This window comes from Kwoniella mangroviensis (assembly GCF_000507465.2).
Source record: "Kwoniella mangroviensis CBS 8507 chromosome 1 map unlocalized Ctg02, whole genome shotgun sequence".
Taxonomy (NCBI): Eukaryota; Fungi; Basidiomycota; class Tremellomycetes; order Tremellales; family Cryptococcaceae; genus Kwoniella; species Kwoniella mangrovensis.
The window spans coordinates 2987934-3006425 of record NW_027062534.1 but is presented as its reverse complement, the minus strand read 5'-3'; the positions used below and the strand labels follow the sequence as shown (position 1 = coordinate 3006425).

Below are 18492 nucleotides of genomic sequence, written 5' to 3'. Positions count from 1 at the left end.
CACCAAAATGATCAAGAAACAGTCTCAACATATAGTCTTCCTATAGTAGAACCCATTCAATAACTTCAACAGGTCCACTCAGCTCCTCAAAGGTACCCGAACATGGTAGTACTGAAGAGGAAGAGGGACTTTGGCGATCAAAATGAGCCAAGTGCTCCGGTCATAATCAGACCCAAAGCGGGGACCAAAGCTTTCGCTTCCGGAAAAGCTATCAAGGATGCTCTGGATACAGCTTCGTCACAAGGTATGTGTCGAATTCGTAATCGCTCCATGCCGATGTGGTCACTCAATCGTGCTTCTGTAGCCTTCGTGTCATTCAGGCAGCAAATCGTCACTCCTCACTCTTCCCTTCCTCTCGCTATCAACCACCCTACAGTAATCATTCTTCAGCATTACCTTGATACCTCTCCAACCTGCGAGGAGATCTTTCGAGCATGGCAGATAGGGGATCAGGTAGGTCTGGTAACATTTTTGAGTTTATATCCAGCTCACTAATCTCATCGCAGACAAAAACCGAAATACAGGCTCAAGCTGCAGTTGAACTCTTATCAGAAATCATCAGCATTTTAACCCCCATACCATTCTTTCGGAGTTCAGTGGTAGGCTTGATCAACAAGTTGGTTTCGAATACCGAACCATACAGTGAATATGTGAGCTTCCCTAAAACCGCTTTCCATGGAAGAGCCCTGAGCTGACTATGACTGCTGTAGCTCAACCGCTTATGTCAGTCTGGAAGACGGGATGATGTCTATCACGGATACCTCTTGGCAGCTGCGGCTGTCGCTGTCGACCCACCTACGTCAACGACCTTAGGGTCATCTACCTCTGGGAGACTAGGATTGAAAGTCTGGGGAGTCTTGGTAGAAGGCGGGATTGTGAGAGGATTGGGTAAACAGATGGGTATGAGGAGGAGGAATAAGGAGGGTATGGTCGGCTATGGAGAAGTCGATCCATTGGATAAGCCAGGTGAGCTCATGCCCTTGGTCCCCTGGATGACGAATGACGCTCAGCTGACTTCTACCAATCATACTTGTAGATATACGACACCTCATCTTACGAACAATACTTCCCCTCTTATCGACACCTACCTTCCAAGCTCATGCTAGATCGATTCTTCCCCCTCTTTACTCTGGTCTCTCCGCGGACCCGCCGATCACTGTCTACAGAGTCCTCACAGCATTGTGGAATGCTATATCTGGGCCATCGATTGGGCTGAATCGTCGAACGTCCCTGGTACTATTCCATGAGAAATCACTAGAGCATCTTTGGCAACTCCTCTCCCGACAAGATGTCGAATCAAGTACAGGGAAAACTGTTTCCGAGATAGTGGAAGCTTTCTTGGAAGGGATCACAACTGTTCCTGGACAAGGTATCTGCTTCGCGGATGAAGGTTGGTATCCTCGTCGGACGACCGACGGGAATGCAAATGCCAATGAAGGTAATAACGGCACAGCAGTAAACGGAACGAACGATGATCGGCACGATAGCTGGAAGAGAGGATTGCATAATCGGATTCTCGGGAATGTCGTGAGAAAGGTCGGGAACAAGGCTGTAGACGATGATGGTGTAGTTGGGAATTGGATGACCAAGGTCTTCGAGGCCTGTCCAGAGCTCATAGCTGGGTAAGTCTTATTTTTTCGCCTGATCCGACACTTGCTGATAGTCGTGCAATAGATATTGGGCACACTCAGCTCTGGCGGTAGATCCTCGTCTCAATGCGAGATGGGTAGGCACAATGGCTTATATTGGACGTATCATCTCTCTCCCTACACCCGCTTTAAACACTTTTCGACAACCTGTACCAGCCGGTGCCGATCCTTCGACAGCCCCTTTCAGATCTCATCCACCTGCTACTTCAGTCATCATCGAATCTATCCTTCCCGCACCCCTCACCAAGAATCATATCATGAAAGGTCTGCAACTTACCGATGGTCTGGTTCAACATGTCACAGCAATCACTCTTGCACGAGGACTACAAAAGCTTTCAGTCGTTCAAGAACTCTTTTCGCAAATCGAAAAAATGATAGAAGACGAGCCTTCCACTTCGGAAGAAAACGCTTGGAGACGTGGCCGTCGAGAGCTCGAGATGGAAGCTAGGAAGCGAATACCGGAACTCAGCGTCATCATCGCATTCGCACAAAAGGCAGCTACCATGGGCCCGCCCGAACCCGAGACAGAGGCTGAACTTGCTCTCGCGTCAAAATCAGCTATGTTGACTGAGATAGCACTTCGTATATTTGGCTTGTGCAATAAGACCATGCCATCTATGGCTTCCGAGGTGAAGTTCGATGTCGGAAGGTTACTCGTTTCCGCTTCGAGTGCTAGCGCGGAGAGAAGAGCCAGAAGGGAAGCTAGAGAAGGAAGTGTGATTAGTGACTCTGGGAGTGTGGCGAGTGTGGGGACCATGGGTACGGCAGGTATGGGTGGTGGGTTCGGTCAATCGAGAGGAGACGTAGAAGGGTTCGAAGCTCTCAGTCAATTGCATGTGCTGCAATTGCTGGGTGAAGTAAGAGATTGGAATTGGATGAACAAGGCGGGTACGTCTGAAGTTCTTAGCATCACATAAGCCCGAAATCCTCGCTGATATTGTGAATGACTCTTTAGCTGGATCTCAGTATACGTATCTCTACCATATCTTGCTGTTGTACCTTTCCACGCGTCAATCTGTCACTCAGCTCAAAACTGTCTCACTTCTCCAACATCTTCTGATACCAACGTTACTATACGATCACGATCCTTCCGAGCTATCTATCTGGCTCGACGCTTTGCCCCGCGCTTCAGACTCGGCGTCAGGACCGATGCTTTTAGCTCAACAGATACACCTTCTCTCTTTCCTCGATGATTGTTTCAGGAGAGCGATCAAGACACCTTATCGATACATCGAAGACGCGTTTGCGGTTGTACCGGATCATTTCGAATATTCGAGGCCTACCGAAATGGTTAGTCCAGTGTTGATGACCATTGTGGAGCAATTGAACGCGAAAATATTGGGTCAACTGATCAGTACGGAAGCTGCTGGAGTCGTTCTGTTGTATATACGGCGGATTGTCTTGGGACTGGTAGGGAAGCAGAAAGATCTGCAATTCTTACTTGCCATCGTTGGGAAATTTGACGATTTGTTGGAAAAGGCGAAGGAAGCTGGTCAAGCTAGAGTTGGTCTTCAAGATGTTGTTCAAGGTATGAAGGATGATTTGGCGCTTGTACAAGGCGCGAAGCAGAATAAAAAGTCAACAGGTATGTTTTTCCATGCGGCGCCGTCGTACGCGAAACTCTGCTAAATATCGGTTGTAGATCGAGATCCTGAAGCTCACCGCCTGCGAGATGAAGAAGACTGGTCAGCTCGATCGTTCGAGCAGACTTGCCTCACCATGACAGTCGATCAATGGGGAGAAGTCGGTGCCCTCACTTCACTTGCATCCACCTTCATCAAATCCGCCGATGACGCTACCATCATCAGAAGAGCATCTTTCCTTTTACAACTCCTTCCATCGAAGAAAGGGATACTATCATCTTTAGAAGCTAAATCTACTGCGCTACATTTACTTGATCAATGCCTGGCATCACTTGCAAATCCTCCATCTCTAGCTCCACTAAAAGCTTCCATATTCGAGAACGACTTCGTCAAGCAGCTGTTCTTGAGTGAGAAAGGTGACGATTGCAGAATCCGTAAGTGATCAAGTTGATAATCCACTCTAGCCGTGCTGACCTGTTTCCTCAGCGCTCAACTCCCTTGTCGCTCGTCTCCAGAGCTCTATAAGCAATGATGCAGGTCTTGCGGAAGTATTCGTACTTGAGCTTGTTGGTGCGTTAAAATCCGACAAAAAGGGCTCGAATATGGAGCGCGTGAGTCAACTCGTGACTGTCAATTCGAAGATTACTGACCAGAACCGCATAGACTCTTACACTTCTGCAACCATGGATCCCGTTCCTTGGCGCCGAGCCAGCTATAAAAGTCCTCAAACCGATCATTAAGCGATCTGAGACCGCCATACCCCTCCTAAAAACAACTCTCGCCCCCACTATCGCATCAATGGTGCTCGCTACTAACGATCCGTCCTACGCGGTCGATCACATCAAGGAGCTGGTCAAGCTGAAGTCGATCTCTCCTGTTGTTCAACTTATACGAAAAGCGTCAGTGGACCAGGAGAAGCGGAAATCTTTGAATGCGTTGTCGATAAAGAAGGGTGTAGTCCGCGATTTACTTGCAATCGAAGAAGACTCCGCTTTCGAACTTGTCACTCTGCTGGCTCAAATTTCGAAAGACGCAGCGGCCACGATTTTTGCGGTCCTATCGAAAGATTCGACTCAACTAAAGGATGACAGGGTCCTTCCGATAGTGGATATCTTACTTGACGCCCCGTCTGACATCTCCGACAGGAAACTTGATGTTGTGTCGCTTGCCATCAAGGTGCTGGTTTCCTCCAACGTATCATCGACCCAATCGGAGTCTGCTATTCGCATTGTAACTCGACTATCCCAGCAACAAAATGAGGATGTATTCCAGGAAATCAGAAAGCTCAAGTTGACAGATTATGGTCTGCCGCTAGCTAGACTGACCGAGACACTGGCTGACCGTGGGAGTCAAGTGTTTGATCCCCCCATCAAGCACCTGTTAGACTTGGGTTTGCAATATGCCGTTAGAGTCTGCTCCAAAGTGGGTGAATCAAATACAGACGAACAAGCCGTACTGTCACATTTAGGTGAGTAGATCTTCAGGCCGTGATGAGTTCACTGTGCTCATCATAAATATAGACAACGCCATTACAACTGCGGAGGACATAAAACCGGAGGTGCAACTGTCAGAGCCAGTCATCACAGCTATCATCCAAGATCGACTTGACAATGAGGAGGCTATCATACTTGCCGTAATTCTCGCCAGACGAGTCGATATGAAGGTGAGTGCCATACGGACTCAACTCATTTTTAGGTCATCACTGATGTTTATCCGCATAACAGGCATCCTTCATCCGTCAACAACTCCAAGCGCTTCTTGCTAGCTCAGCATATAATCGTTGCATCGACTCATCTTGTCCCGCTTCCACCCGCCTCAACTACATTCGACTGCTTCATTCCCTTTTTGCAGCTTCTACCTATGTCTCCTGTCAACCCAATTTCATCGAGCCTCTCGTCCCACTCTATAGAGGTACCTTGTCCGAATCTGATCGATTGATATTGAATATGTTCCAGCTATTCGAAGGATATAGGAAATTATCTGTATCGAGTATACTAAGATTCTGGTCTGCTAGTGGGATCATCGGATCAGGCAATCGATCTTTCGACGCTCTGACTTCATTAGATCCTCAGAAGGTTTTCGCTACCTGTCAAGCTTACCCTCTTCGAAGACCTCTGAGAGGGTATGGTAAAGCGAGTCGTCAACCAGAAGACGGAGAAGGAATGTATGACCCAGTGTTCGTCATGAACCTTTTGACAAGTACGATGTCTGAAGGAACAGTGACAGGTCTCGATTGGGTAGAAATACTTAGAAGTAATGTCTTGGGTCTGACTATTTGCGGATTGTCATCACGGGATAAAGAAATTAGAACAGTGGCGGGTTATGTATTGGCAAAGGCGTACCATTTGATTAACGTGAGTCTGTCTTCGGAATATATACAACTATTCAGGAATCAGAGTTCAAAGCTGATCATGGCTGGAACAGAAAAAACCATTCTACGAGCGAAATCAACTTCTTTACACTCTTCGATTACTTCGTCATTCCATTGAAACACCTTCCGCCCGATTACCAATACTCACAACACTTTTCTTCGCCCATGCCCTGAGATCACTCGCGAACCCATCACATTTCTTGTACCCTCTATCGTCGAGATTCTTGCTTCAGCGACATGTATTCGATCCTACCGATACGCCGATGCTTTACTCCATGTTATATGCTTCTGGAGATGGGTGGAAGAGGGATCGGGGTTGGATCATAAGATTCTTGAAGGATGGAGTGAGAAGTGACGCTGTGAGTGACGTGATCTTCTTCTCGGAAAAGCTACCACTGACGATTTATATGGGGTGATATAGGATTGGCGAGTCATCAGAAGAAGGAAAGTATGGTCCCTTCTGGCTACGATGTTTAGCTCTTCCTTGGATCCTGCTTTCCGTCGTACTGTCCTTCAGGTATGTTCAGCATCTATGACCGAATCACATACCAGGCCAAGCTGACTTGAAGTCTTTTCAAAAGGCAATGGAAAGCATGGTGACTATCCCCGCGGCTGCTCGATCGCTTGTCCTGCGCGATGGTCTCATTGTCTGGCTTTCGATGCAATGGACCAACGTCACTCGACGGCAAATAGACTCCCATTTGAAGGGTACGAAAGCCCAGACATGGGAGAAGGACGAGAAAGCTATGATACTGAATCTGGTCGAGAAGGTCTGTGTCAATATGATACCTACCGAGATTGAGAGAGTAAAAGAAGGTAAAGAGATTGGGAACTGGGTTGGACACGTTGAGATCTTCTTCAAAACGGTCCTTGATGCTGGTATGTTTCTTCTCAATCTAAATGCCAGACAATGGTACGAAAACATATTGATGACTCAAACAGATGTGGATGCGGAACGACTGGTCGTCCTTACACGGATCTTATACCGATTATCAACCATACCCCGACTTAGACTTACAACTGCCATCGTACCGCTACTTGTGGACCAACTGAAAAAGTTGGAGGACTCTTTAGCACCGACAAAAGCAGATTTAACCTCTTTCTTATTCCATATCGGACTGAACACTGATCCGGAAAATTTGAGACATGATATCAGAGGGAAAGAAGCAATCGAAGAGGTTGGGTGGAGGGCCGAAAGAGGCGATGCGGGTGACGAATTGGCTGATTGGGTAAAGAAGGAAAGGAGATTGGTAGAATGGGAAAACTGATGTAACGTAACATTGCTATGCAAATGAGGTGTATCTCGTTATAATGCTGCGTAAATGCTTGAGATCGTTGCAAGAGTCATTACTGCATGAGCAGGTGGGTCATAGTCTATATCTGCGCGACGACATGTTTGAAAGGGTTTTGCTTTGGCATTCTACCTTCGAAGGAGCGTCTTGTTTGACAGCTCCGCTCTGGCATATTCAAGAGATATAAACTTCTCCCTGCTGGACCATATCATTGAAATGTTCTTTGCACATGATCATACATATACCCATTGCATGAACTTTCAAGATTGGTCAAGTAGACAAGGCAGACCTACCTAACCAGGTGATGATAATGGCTTCCACTTTGACTCCATCCTGTATCCCTCCTCAGCTCCACACCCAAGTGTCATTCTCCTACCCTTCGTTGGGCCCTGGAATCTACATGATTGACATGACAAGTGACTCGACTTGCACTGAGCAAGGGCAAGGACAAGAGGTCCATACAATGAACATGAACAATATTCAGCAAGTGATCGATAGTTGCAGTGATGAGAATTGGAAAGATATTTTGAACGATCCCAGATCGAAATCATCACTGGACAAGAGTATCCGAAGTATCGAGATTACTTTGGACATGTCCGGATCGTATTTTCGAGGTGTAAATGGTGAGCAGATATCGTTAGAATACTTCAACGAAGGGTTCAAGTGTAGATTCAACCCATCTTCCGAGGGGAGCGCATATGGAGACGGTATGGCAAGGTTTACTTTGAGAATCAATTTTCCAGGGAAGCTGGGTACGAAGGGGTCGGAGAAGAGTGATTTCCAATAAGATTCGGTGAGCTCTTCAATCTATCCAGTCCAATAGGAACTCCTGGCTTGGGGTACAGTACAGTATATTCTGCATCCCCATTCGATTGCATTTTGCTAACCAGCTGATATCGTCTCTTAAAAGACTATCGAAAGAATAGTAATCGACCGCCAGGAGATCCTAGATGATGGCTTCCAGCAATAAAAAGAGATCAAGATAGGATATGCCCTTCCCAATCAGTCCTTTTCAATGTCTGCACCAACAGTCCACGAAAAACTCGCTAAAGATACATTCGAACCAAAATCACAATCGCTGCACAATCGATCTCCACTTTCTGTTGGGAGTTCAGAAATTCTCAAACACTGTTTGCCCACCATACCTCGTGAAGGGTCTCATGTATGTTTCCAGATCAGCAATGATCTTAGAGGTATCATCGCTCCTAAACATAAGCTTAATGAGGTGACGGAAGATACACAGTGGGTTTTGAGTGTATTCGGAAGTAAAAATGTAATGGATAGCTCAAGTGACACTTCCACTTTGGATACCTACATTGCTTACGCTTACGGAGAGTGTAGTAGAGTACAGTATCGTTATAGTATATCTCTATATCTCTGTATATCTCTGAAATGAGATATACTGCGAATACTACTGAAATCTCAATCTGACATCGTCCGTGAACACTTCATGCGCTGCCGTACTGCACGGAAGGGGGACGAGCAGATGAGTTCGATTTGAAACAACATAGGGGATACTGATCATGGAGCCCTCTATGTAAGGATTTTTTTAGACTTCGGGGAACACACACATAGGTGCATTAGACAGTACGAATAGGACCAACCTAGATGAATTCTCGACGCAGGGATCATGGGCCAGACTATTAAACGAGTGATAGTGTGTCATGTATAGCAATTTCACGAGCTTATAATCTTCGTAAGAAAGTCAAAACCTATATACATATTTAGTACGTACGTGGTGAATACAGATATACAACTTTCCGCACACCTTATCAACTTCAGATATAGTATTGTAGAATGGATACAAAGCTTAGCAGTCCCTCCAGGGGTCACCGGGTCATGCAATTCACGAAGCCTGGTTCGATCGACAATGATGCATTATACAAGGTGCGCATTTATTCTCCATCAGATGATAGAATTGTTACTAGATTTTGGTATATCTTTTCAATGTGAAGGATAAAAGATAATGGAAATATGAGTCGACCAGCTGGTGCGGTTTACCAATTACTCTGTATCATCGTATGATCATCTACCCGATCAGTCTACAAGAAACCTCTTCCTGTTCCTTTTGGAAACACTCTGACTGTATTTGGCTCTAATCGATATTGTAGGGGGTTCGACCTGGGTATGTAAGGAGATTTTTGGGAATCTTTCAATCCGATAGGATTCGTCAATGGGTGCGACGAGATCTGAATCATGAAAAAACACGAGAATCAGCTAAAACCTTTCTTCAAAATCTGTTCATTCGTCGCTTTCGTCAGAAATACGATGATGGTGATTCGACTACTCTTTTCGACCCAGTATATCAGATATGAACAGAAGACTCACCTCTCCCATGACATCCCCACTCCTTCCTGAAGGCAGATGGGAAACTCTCCACCAACAACCCTGCCCTAGTCGCAATAGCCTATATAGCAAATCACTCTCGCCAGCTTCTTTGGAAGGTATAATCGTCGAAGAAAGTGGTAGATGGTCCGCATGGATTGTCGATACCAAAATCGAATTCGACTATGGTAAGTACGAACAAACACATCAGTAATAAAACTAAAGTGGGAGACAGTCATGACACCTACCAATTTCACTTTCGCAAATACGGCTCGAACGAATTTACTTAATTCCAATGGGCTGAACCCTAACCAATCCAGCTCGCTCAATCCGTCAAGTATTAATAAACTCCCATCTGTCAAATGAGATGTTATATAGTCGTAAGTCTCTCTCAAAATTGGTTTCTCATCGATGTCGAATAAACTCGGTGTATTCTTATTTGGTATTTTGATTGATGAAGGTAACGATGAGGGTGATATATGTATGAATGAATGACTTGTGAGAGGTGGTAGTGGTGTACCCTATAGCACACCCACAAGGATAAGCAAATGATCTTGGCTAGGATGTCAGTGGTCTGAGTTAACTCACTATCTTCTTCAAAATGGCTTCCCAGCTACTCCTCCCTTCACCTTTGAAATCAACCCATATAACCTTACGTTTCTCCTTGCCCAACGCCGAAGACACCAGATGATACACTGCAAAGTTACCAGGAGACGATAATGTATCTGATATGATCAACTGCGAACGAGGTGGAGGTAGTGATGTCGAAGACGAAGGGAAGGGTAGATGCGTGGTGAGGTATGTCATGGTAAGAATGACTCGGGGATGAGCGTCAAGTCTTGAATCTGTTCTCGCTGATGGTCGTTAGGCGTTTCGCTCTGATGATATCCTGGGTTGAGGATTGATGCATGAGACAAAGAGGACGTTGTAATCTAGGTTAGTCTCAAGTCTGATCTGACCAGCAAAAATCGATGCCATGACTGTCTATTCCGCTGGAAGTGATGTCAATATCACGTGACACGCATCCTCGCAATGACGTATTGGTGTCAGGAGGTCAAACGTCAAAGGGGCAAGCAAGCATTCAAGCTAGCTCCACCTCTATCAATCAGGATCTGAATCGCATATATACCATGGAGACCATCCCCCTTACTCAACACTTTACGATGTCACTCGGAGCTACCATCAACTGGAGATCCATCAAACCAAACAGATTGATCAGACCTACCGTTGTGTGAGTGCTCTTGTCCCTCGCTACTGATAGGACATCTGCTAAGATTCGTATCCTCTTCGATATTAGGTCCCGATCGATTAGTTCCTTTCCCAGACCTAAAGTACAGCCCACCTCAGTCAAACAATACAGAATGGGTGAGTATCACCTACCTATCTACCTGTCACTCTCTCTTCCTGTCATTCGCTCCAAGCAATAGAGAGACGAGTCATATTGATGTATACTGTCCAACGTAGCTTCCGTCCTTCAAGCTACTGCCAAAGCTGCTCACTCCGCCGTAGCAAGTCTGGCCTCCGCTGCTCCCGTGAAAGTCGGAGATGCAGTCCCAGACGTTGATATCAGAATCAACAACTTGGAAGAGAAGATCAACTTTTCAAAACTACCAGGAAAGAACGTGTTGGTCTTGGTTCCAGGAGCGTGAGTCGAGTCGTGTCCTCTGTTCACATAGATAGACGTGTGCGAATTATGCTGATGTGCATTTTTGAATTGGGTCGTAGCTTCTCACCAACTTGTTCATCCCAAGTACCAGGCTACCTCGAGCAATACTCGACCTTCCAATCCAAGGGTGTCAAAGATATCTACGTGGTAGCTGTTAACGACATGTTTGTGGTAAATGCCTGGAAAGATAAGTTGGCCGGTGACAAGAACACCGTCAAGTTTGGTATGTGCACATGTCAAATACAGGTCATGAACAGAGAGTGATGACTGATCTGATGTATAGCTGCCGACGATACTAGTAAACTCGCATCATCTCTCGGTCTCGTCCTTGACGGTCAAGCCATCTTCGGTGGACCAAGGCTCAAGAGAGGTGCCATCGTAATCGAAGATGGAAAGGTTGTGCACGTCGCTGTCGAGCCTTCGCCTGCTGAGGGTGAGTCCTGAGTATAACGGAAGTAGTGCAAACACGTCGTACTGATGTATCTTACTGCATTTAGTCACCGTCTCTCATGCTGACGAAGTCCTCAAGACTTTGTAAAATGCGAACAAGTCAAATAGAAGTAAAAAGTAACGCCTGTTGGCTTCAAAGGATAAAAGGAAAAATCGCATGCAGTCATATATCTAGATGCATCTTCATCATTCTGCTTCTGCTGACCTAGCAAACTAACTTGGGTTCGTGAATCGCCTTTTCTCGTCTTCGACTGACCATTTGAGAGGTGCATATCTTGGACCCATCACTATGTTCATAAACTCTCCTTTTCGTCCCTGAGATTCTCAGTCTAATACGTTATCAACAAGCGTTACACAGTGGTAGGAAATGTGAAAGGTGAAACTATTTGAATTTGTGAAATTCGTATTGGAAGTCACGTCGATGAAGGCCTTCTGTAAGCGAATGGCTATAATGAGTCAGAAACACAAAGGATATCGATAATTGTTTGGCTGTATGGCTTCAAAATGCGGTGCGTCAACGGAGAGAGACCGAAGAATGGGGGCTTCTGATGATATCACGAGTAAGTGCATAAAAGTCTTCTATATCGCTTACACAATCTCTTCAGTATCTTATTTCTCAGAGGGACATCGAACGGGCAATTCCATCGGCGAGACATTTGCGATTCACTGATTCCCCATTTGAATCAAAAAAGCTAACAATCTTCGAGCGAGATGGAACCTACCACTTCTAGCATCACATCTGACGATAACAGTGTCAAATATAGCTCCATCGCTCCAGCTGACCCAAAGCTTGATCCTGAACCCATCCCATTTGAATGGTCATTCGATAATCTTTCGAGCGGGTATTCAACCACTCTGAGGAAGCAATACATCAGCGTCGAGATGACCCCTACGCATACGAGTACGAGCGCACCTTATGTCATTCCATTCGAACCTCAAGCTGCGGACGAGAAGGAGAGACAGAATCAGAATATGAAATCCCTCTTGGACAGTATTCGCACATCTAACGAAGAAGGATGGGAATCCGTCTTAGACCTCCCAATCGAAGAACAAGAATGGATGAATCGCAATCATCCAGGACGATACGATGCCGAACGATCTCAAGTCCAAAGGTCCATACAGTCAATCGAAGATATCTATGGGGATACCGTACCGACAGGAGGGTATATTCAGTTCCAACAAGATGGTTTAACTACTGAGATCAAGGCTAGGGAAGGCAAAGAAAATACCTGGGTGATGAGTATGATGACTGCTAGAGGAGCGCCGTTCTCTGGAAAGGCGTTTTCGCCTGATCTTGTGAGACCACTATCTATACTGTGTTGGGCAATTTACCATTACATATGCTAATTTGGATGTGCTGTGATGTGATAGGATGATAAATACGAAATACTAAGTATTCAAGCTTCTTCGGGTATATCGCCTTCCTTACAGTTCGGATATGGACCAAGACCCCGACCCTCACCCTCAAGCTCAGGTAATTCTATCGGTGCATTCATTAGTGATCTACACGAGAATACAATGAACCATCCTCAATGGTCTAAAATCCTCAACAAAGCTTTCAAAGCTCAACGTACCTGTTTCTCAATGGCCGATTGTGATGGTTTAGATGGATTGGCATATGTGGCCGATGGCTTCGAAGTCAAGGTCTCGAAAGCTAATCCAGACGAGAGGGAAGATTATGGAATTGAATATAAAGTCGAATTTACACCTTGTGAGAGAGAATCACAAGCCTGAGTGAATTGAGGTAGAGGTATCTTGCGAGATAGTTTCATTATCATCGGCAATGAGTCATTGCGTGAATTTATGTGCATTTGATCTGGTAGGTGCTTTGAACGCCACTGATCAATCATCTTCACATCAATGCATCGTATATGCATTATACATATAAATATACATCTTCCCATCGCTACAGTATATTCGGATTAGCTGAGCGATACAGAGACAAGACTTCAATCGAGAGATCTTCTCCTTTCCTTTTTTCAACGCGGGACAAAGCAAAGGTCCAATTGCCTCCGAGTTCAAAATCCGCTAATCCAATTCTTATGTACAACTGCAATCAAAATTTGAGCTCTATTTAAACGGTCCCACTTCCTTATAATTCATATATAAGATGCGATAGATCTCGTTTTCTTCCAACTGCTGTATTTTTGAAATGCCTTCCAGTAAATGGAACCCCCGTCGCAAACGTCTTCGCGACGCATTCACCAAATCCAGTCGCAAATACTTCATTCTCAGTAATCAGAGTGCACTCGATAAAGCCACTGACAACAGATTACAATACATTTCAGAAGCACAGTGGCGATGGCAAGGATCCCGAGATTACTTCTCTACAGGTGAAGGAGATGTGCACGACTGCAAGAATGGTGGTATGGACAGCCTTTCTACCGACATTGAGGATGACGCCTTGTCAGATACTCGTCATATGAGCAGCGAAGGACAGGTGGGTTCGAAAGTGAGAAATGGAGAAGAGCGGTGCATGTCAGGTTCGAGTGACTCTTTTAACCATGATCATAGTTTTGGTCATGATCAAGGTACTCGTACACAAGGGGTCGAAACAGGGAGAACACCGATTCATGATAATTATGAGGATCACTCTCTGACTGAGAATTGGACTGAGTGTCCACACGATCAAGAGGGGAATTGCTCAAGCGAAGGAAAGGGAAAAGCGATCGATCCTTCTACCTTAGTTGGTACCCACAAGCACCATCTTACTTAGACAGCTGATGGCTGAACCTGCCATAAAATCGAATTGTACACGGTACATCACAAGGTGATAATTAGACAAGCACATGCAATTTTGAATGATGTGGACATTCTGCTCAAGAGTGTGACGACAGACCTGTTCAAAGGCATAGATCATACATGGGTTCTTATCTTTTTATACTTCTTTCACCTACTATAATCTTACAAAGTCAAAGAGAATGTGAATGAAGAAGATTACGATGAAAGTAATTTGAAACTATATATTAAGGGTGGGATGCAATGAGAATGAATAATTTAAGAAAATGATATATATATATATATATAAATATATCCATGCTGTAATTGAACTAAACTAGATGTTGAATGAATTTATGTGACTTTTAGGTTCTTATGGGAGAATGAAGTTTTACCTTTTCACCGTTTGTTTTCAAGATGAATTGCTAAAACTTCATGTATGAATGGGTCTCGACTTCATGACTAAAGAGTTCATTAAGCCATATCTGGACCAGGTTGAGATTTCTCCTTGTGTTGGATATCCTGAGCGACCTTGTCAAGACCGATTTGCTTGGCGACTCTCTCTCTTCTTGCTCTGTCTTCAGCACCGGTATCATCATGGAAGATTCGGTCGACTTCCTCGAGAGAGAGACCTTTAAGTTCAGGTAGGACGAATACGGCATAGAGGAAACCGACGATACAGAAACACATGAAGACGATGTAGGTCTTCCAGGAGATGGAAGACAGCATGTGAGGAGTAACCGTGGCAACGGTAAAGTTCATCTGTGAATCACAAAACGAGTCAGTAAACCAGAAATCAAACCGTTGAGATCGATTGAGGAAATTACACTCACGATCCAGTTGATGGCAGAAGAGATACTCATACCCTTGGCTCTCATTTCGAGAGGGAACACTTCGGCGGAAACGACCCAAGCCAATGGACCCCAGGTGACAGCGAAGTTGGCAATGTACCAGTAAATCATAAAGACAGCAGCGTTACCAGCTCGCTTGTTGGCGTAATCGGGACCGTAGACAGCAAAGATGGCAGCGACCGTGGCGTGAGAGATGGCCATGTTGGCTGAACCCCAAGCGAGAATGGGTTTTCGACCGAACTAAGTATCAAATCAAAACCACATCAGACATCGATCCTTATTGACATATAAGCAAGGCAATCACTCACGTTGTCGACGAACAACACAGCAGGGATGGTGAATACAAAGTTGACGATACCGACTACACCAGTAGCGAGAAGACCAATGGTGTTACCAGTCAAACCAATAGATTCGAAGATGGTAGGAGCGTAGTAGATGATAGCGTTGATACCAGTCCATTGTTGAAGCGCTTGAGCACCGGCACCAAGCATCAATCGATGAAGAAGAGGTTTAGTGGTAAGCAATCTCTTGTATTCGGCAAGGGTGACTCGGAAGGTGACATCATTAGCACCGTATCGCTCTTTGGCAGCTTCTTGTTCGACCAATCGTTCGGCTTGAAGAGCTCGGAATTCGTATTGGACCTCGGGTGATTCAGCAGGAGCGTGTCGGAGCATGGCGAGGTTGGTGAGACATTCTTCCTCTCGACCTGCAAATGGGCAACATGTCAACATTGAGTGTTAACGATGCAAAACAGAAAGAATACGATAGACTTACCTTTGAGCATGAGCCATCTGGGAGAGAAGGGCAAGAAGATAGCTCCCACGAGAAGGACAGCAGCGGGAACAAGCTGAATACCGAGAGGTACTCTCCAAGCAGCATCCTTTTGACCGGCTCCGGTACCACCAATGTCTGTAGGGAGAAACGATCAAGTCAGATGTGGGATCTTTCCCTGTGTTATTCGATAAGAAACAACTTACAGTTGGTACCGTATCCGATCCAGTAGGAGATTAAGATACCGAAAGTGATAGCGAGTTGTTGTAAAGCAACTAGAGAACCTCGAATACCTGGAGGGGCAAGCTCGGCGTTGAACATGGGTACAAGCATTGAAAGAGCACCGACACCGAGACCACCGATGAATCGACCGACTAAGAATGACATTGTCGTCAGCTCCGTTTTTTCTTTCAATCTCCCACAAAATGAGATGCTCACCATAGATACAGGCGACGCTATCATTCGCACCAGTTTGAACAGCAGTACCGATCATGAAGACAAGACACCATCCGGAAATTGAGTACTGCAATAAAGGATTTTGTTTAGTCAATCTCGTCATCACTGATGAGAGGTATCGATGACCAAAACCTACTTTTCTAGAATATTTATCGGCCAGAGGTCCAGCCATGAGCGATCCGAAGAAAGCTCCCAGTTCGAGGATCGAGGTCAAAAGGCCTCTAATATCGCTGTTATCCTAAGAAAACCGATCAGCTTGACCCGCGAACGATCTTGCGAGTCAAGGGTGACTCACAGAAGCGAGATATCGTTGTTTAAAAGTGAACATGACTTGAACTTGACCGAATACACCTTGATTGTAACCGTATAATACACCTGCACGTGTCACGTCAGCCGTTGTATCATGGCAGGATGAGTGGGAGTGTAACACACCTCCAAGAGAAGCGAAGAGAGCCAAACTTAAGGCTCTACCATTCTTGAAGAGACCCCTCCATCCTGCATTTTGAGTTTCGGTAAGGAGGGCGTCGAAGTCACCTCCTGCTGGTGCACCACCGCCCATTGTGTAGTAGTGTTATTGATGTTGGTCTTGAGGGTTATATGGGTGGTAGTTGTGATATTCTATCTTCGATCTTTTCTTTCTGTTCGATGCAGATTGTATAAAAGATGAAGATGTTGTATGGATTGAGATGGATTCAAAGTTGGGTGTGAGAACGATGCAAGGTTGATATAAAGTATGGAGAGTGACGTCGATGGTTAAGAATGGCAGTAGTAGTAGTAGTAGTAGTGGCTTGAATTACTAAGTCTGATATAGGACAGTACGTATACCCCCACTTTGCTTCAGTTCTTTGTAAGAGTTGGGTTCTGGCCAGAGAGCAATGATGTCAGCCTTACTCAAAATTTAAATTTCGAAAAATGAACATGAGCGCGTGACCAGGTGCAAGTGGAGATAATCACAAAGTTCCCCTTGGGTACCCCACTTGACCATTGGCTCCATTAAAGTGAACATGCGATACATACCTTGATCTTTGATACCGCCAAGAACTATACTTGTTGGTTGGTTGATTGATTGTGGTTGTTGTTGTTGTTGTAGTCTGGGGGATGAGGTCGCAAGCAATCTTGACTAGGTTGAATGATATATATACCTTGACCTGTAATCCCAATTTTTTTTTACTTCCATATGCGTTACTAATGTGGTATGGTACGGTTTCCTACTATCTCCGGGTCAGCCGGGGCGACAGCTTACAGGCATAGGGGCACAGGGGCACAGGGGCACAGGGGCACACACATGTAAAAATAGATGAGAGCCCCCGATGACATCTGCCTTCCACGTCCCTCCACACGGCTCCAAAAAAGGTGCGTGTGCACGGTGAGAGTCCGGAAAGGGCAGAGTGACGTAGTTCAGCCACCAAGCCAGTCAGTCCATAGCCGGTTTTAGTTACTCACAAGCCGTAAATGTGCTTACGTTATGGCAATGAAGAATATTCCGAGAAAAGAGAAAAGAGCATAGAGAAGACGGAATCAAATTCATACATACATTCATGCAGTACACCCATTGCCATTCCTTCTCCAAGCATAAATACAAATGCATATTTGCAGTGTGGCTTACTGCAACTTTGGTAAAAGGTGGCTTCTGGATGCATACTTTTACTGTAGACCATAATCTCTTGACGACAATGATAATTATGTATGGAGGAATTGTTGTCACTAGGGATGGCACGGCCGCCGAGCGCTCATCTCATCCGTTCAACAAATTGTCGATAACATTTCATGTGCTTGAGGGAGATGTCATCGAAAAAGGGTCACTCATTTTTGCCATCGCTCAGGTTTTCGACTGTTCCCGACAAAGGCACAGGGCACGCACGTTCTTGGTGCAGATGCGGCAATAGATTCAGATTCAACTTGAAGCTTTAGCGATCTATATCTCTGTGCCCTTGAATGCGTATGAGATCATACGGGATGGGATGCGACAAGCAGTGCATCAGGGTATAAATGCCTTAAGGATATTCTTGTGGCGCCGGCGGTAGTCCACGCTGCATGATATCCGAAGCGTGTGCGCGGGCGGCAATGGTCGAGGAGGTCAAACTGTTTTTCGTAATTGATGTTGACAATAACCGAGGGTATGTACCGGAGACTGAAGTAGAAGCAATTGGTACCGTATCTTGGCTTCTTGGCCTCTTGGTCACTTTGCCTTGTGACAAGCTTCTGCATCTCTTGTTGAGACTGTACGCTACTGAGCCTGAAAAATTTAGCTCGAAGAAGCTAGGCTCTTCTTTCTGTTCCACCGTGGGAGAGCTTCCGACGGAGGCATCGTGGGAAAGTCGTTGTTATCCAAATATCCAGGAATGACGTCGGACTGTTCG

General features: G+C 45.4%; 6 protein-coding genes across 6 annotated transcripts; 4 read left to right on the top strand and 2 right to left on the bottom strand.

The window, feature by feature from the left end:
* Window positions 1–102: 102 nt before the first annotated feature.
* Window positions 103–6871, top strand: I203_106245 (uncharacterized protein; the record flags this gene model as incomplete). The annotated part of the gene is made up of 17 exons (XM_065517925.1): window positions 103–244; window positions 305–453; window positions 507–650; window positions 711–966; window positions 1037–1622; window positions 1675–2363; window positions 2451–2537; window positions 2605–3234; window positions 3292–3666; window positions 3719–3843; window positions 3896–4700; window positions 4753–4895; window positions 4957–5586; window positions 5657–5962; window positions 6025–6120; window positions 6185–6482; window positions 6546–6871. The coding sequence occupies 17 exons, from the start codon at window positions 103–105 to the stop codon at window positions 6869–6871; spliced, it is 5787 nt and encodes a 1928-aa protein (XP_065373229.1).
* A 487-nt stretch (window positions 6872–7358) lies between these two features.
* On the top strand, window positions 7359–7682 carry I203_106244 (uncharacterized protein; the record flags this gene model as incomplete). Its single annotated transcript, XM_019148006.1, has 1 exon — window positions 7359–7682. One exon carries the CDS (start codon window positions 7359–7361, stop codon window positions 7680–7682), a length of 324 nt encoding a protein of 107 aa, XP_019002924.1.
* Window positions 7683–8937: 1255 nt separating this feature from the next.
* On the bottom strand, window positions 8938–10027 carry I203_106243 (uncharacterized protein; the record flags this gene model as incomplete). The annotated part of the gene is made up of 4 exons (XM_019148005.1): window positions 8938–9084; window positions 9224–9403; window positions 9469–9741; window positions 9809–10027. The coding sequence occupies 4 exons, from the start codon at window positions 10025–10027 to the stop codon at window positions 8938–8940; spliced, it is 819 nt and encodes a 272-aa protein (XP_019002923.1).
* Window positions 10028–10383: 356 nt separating this feature from the next.
* On the top strand, window positions 10384–11424 carry I203_106242 (uncharacterized protein; the record flags this gene model as incomplete). The annotated part of the gene is made up of 6 exons (XM_019148004.1): window positions 10384–10451; window positions 10518–10585; window positions 10685–10865; window positions 10946–11109; window positions 11170–11319; window positions 11384–11424. 6 exons carry the CDS (start codon window positions 10384–10386, stop codon window positions 11422–11424), a joined length of 672 nt encoding a protein of 223 aa, XP_019002922.1.
* Window positions 11425–12047: 623 nt separating this feature from the next.
* I203_106241 (uncharacterized protein) lies at window positions 12048–13070 on the top strand (the record flags this gene model as incomplete). The annotated part of the gene is made up of 2 exons (XM_019148003.1): window positions 12048–12632; window positions 12708–13070. 2 exons carry the CDS (start codon window positions 12048–12050, stop codon window positions 13068–13070), a joined length of 948 nt encoding a protein of 315 aa, XP_019002921.1.
* A 1458-nt stretch (window positions 13071–14528) lies between these two features.
* I203_106240 (uncharacterized protein) lies at window positions 14529–16691 on the bottom strand (the record flags this gene model as incomplete). The annotated part of the gene is made up of 9 exons (XM_019148002.1): window positions 14529–14816; window positions 14888–15145; window positions 15214–15611; window positions 15680–15814; window positions 15883–16050; window positions 16115–16199; window positions 16269–16370; window positions 16428–16507; window positions 16565–16691. The coding sequence occupies 9 exons, from the start codon at window positions 16689–16691 to the stop codon at window positions 14529–14531; spliced, it is 1641 nt and encodes a 546-aa protein (XP_019002920.1).
* Window positions 16692–18492: the final 1801 nt, after the last annotated feature.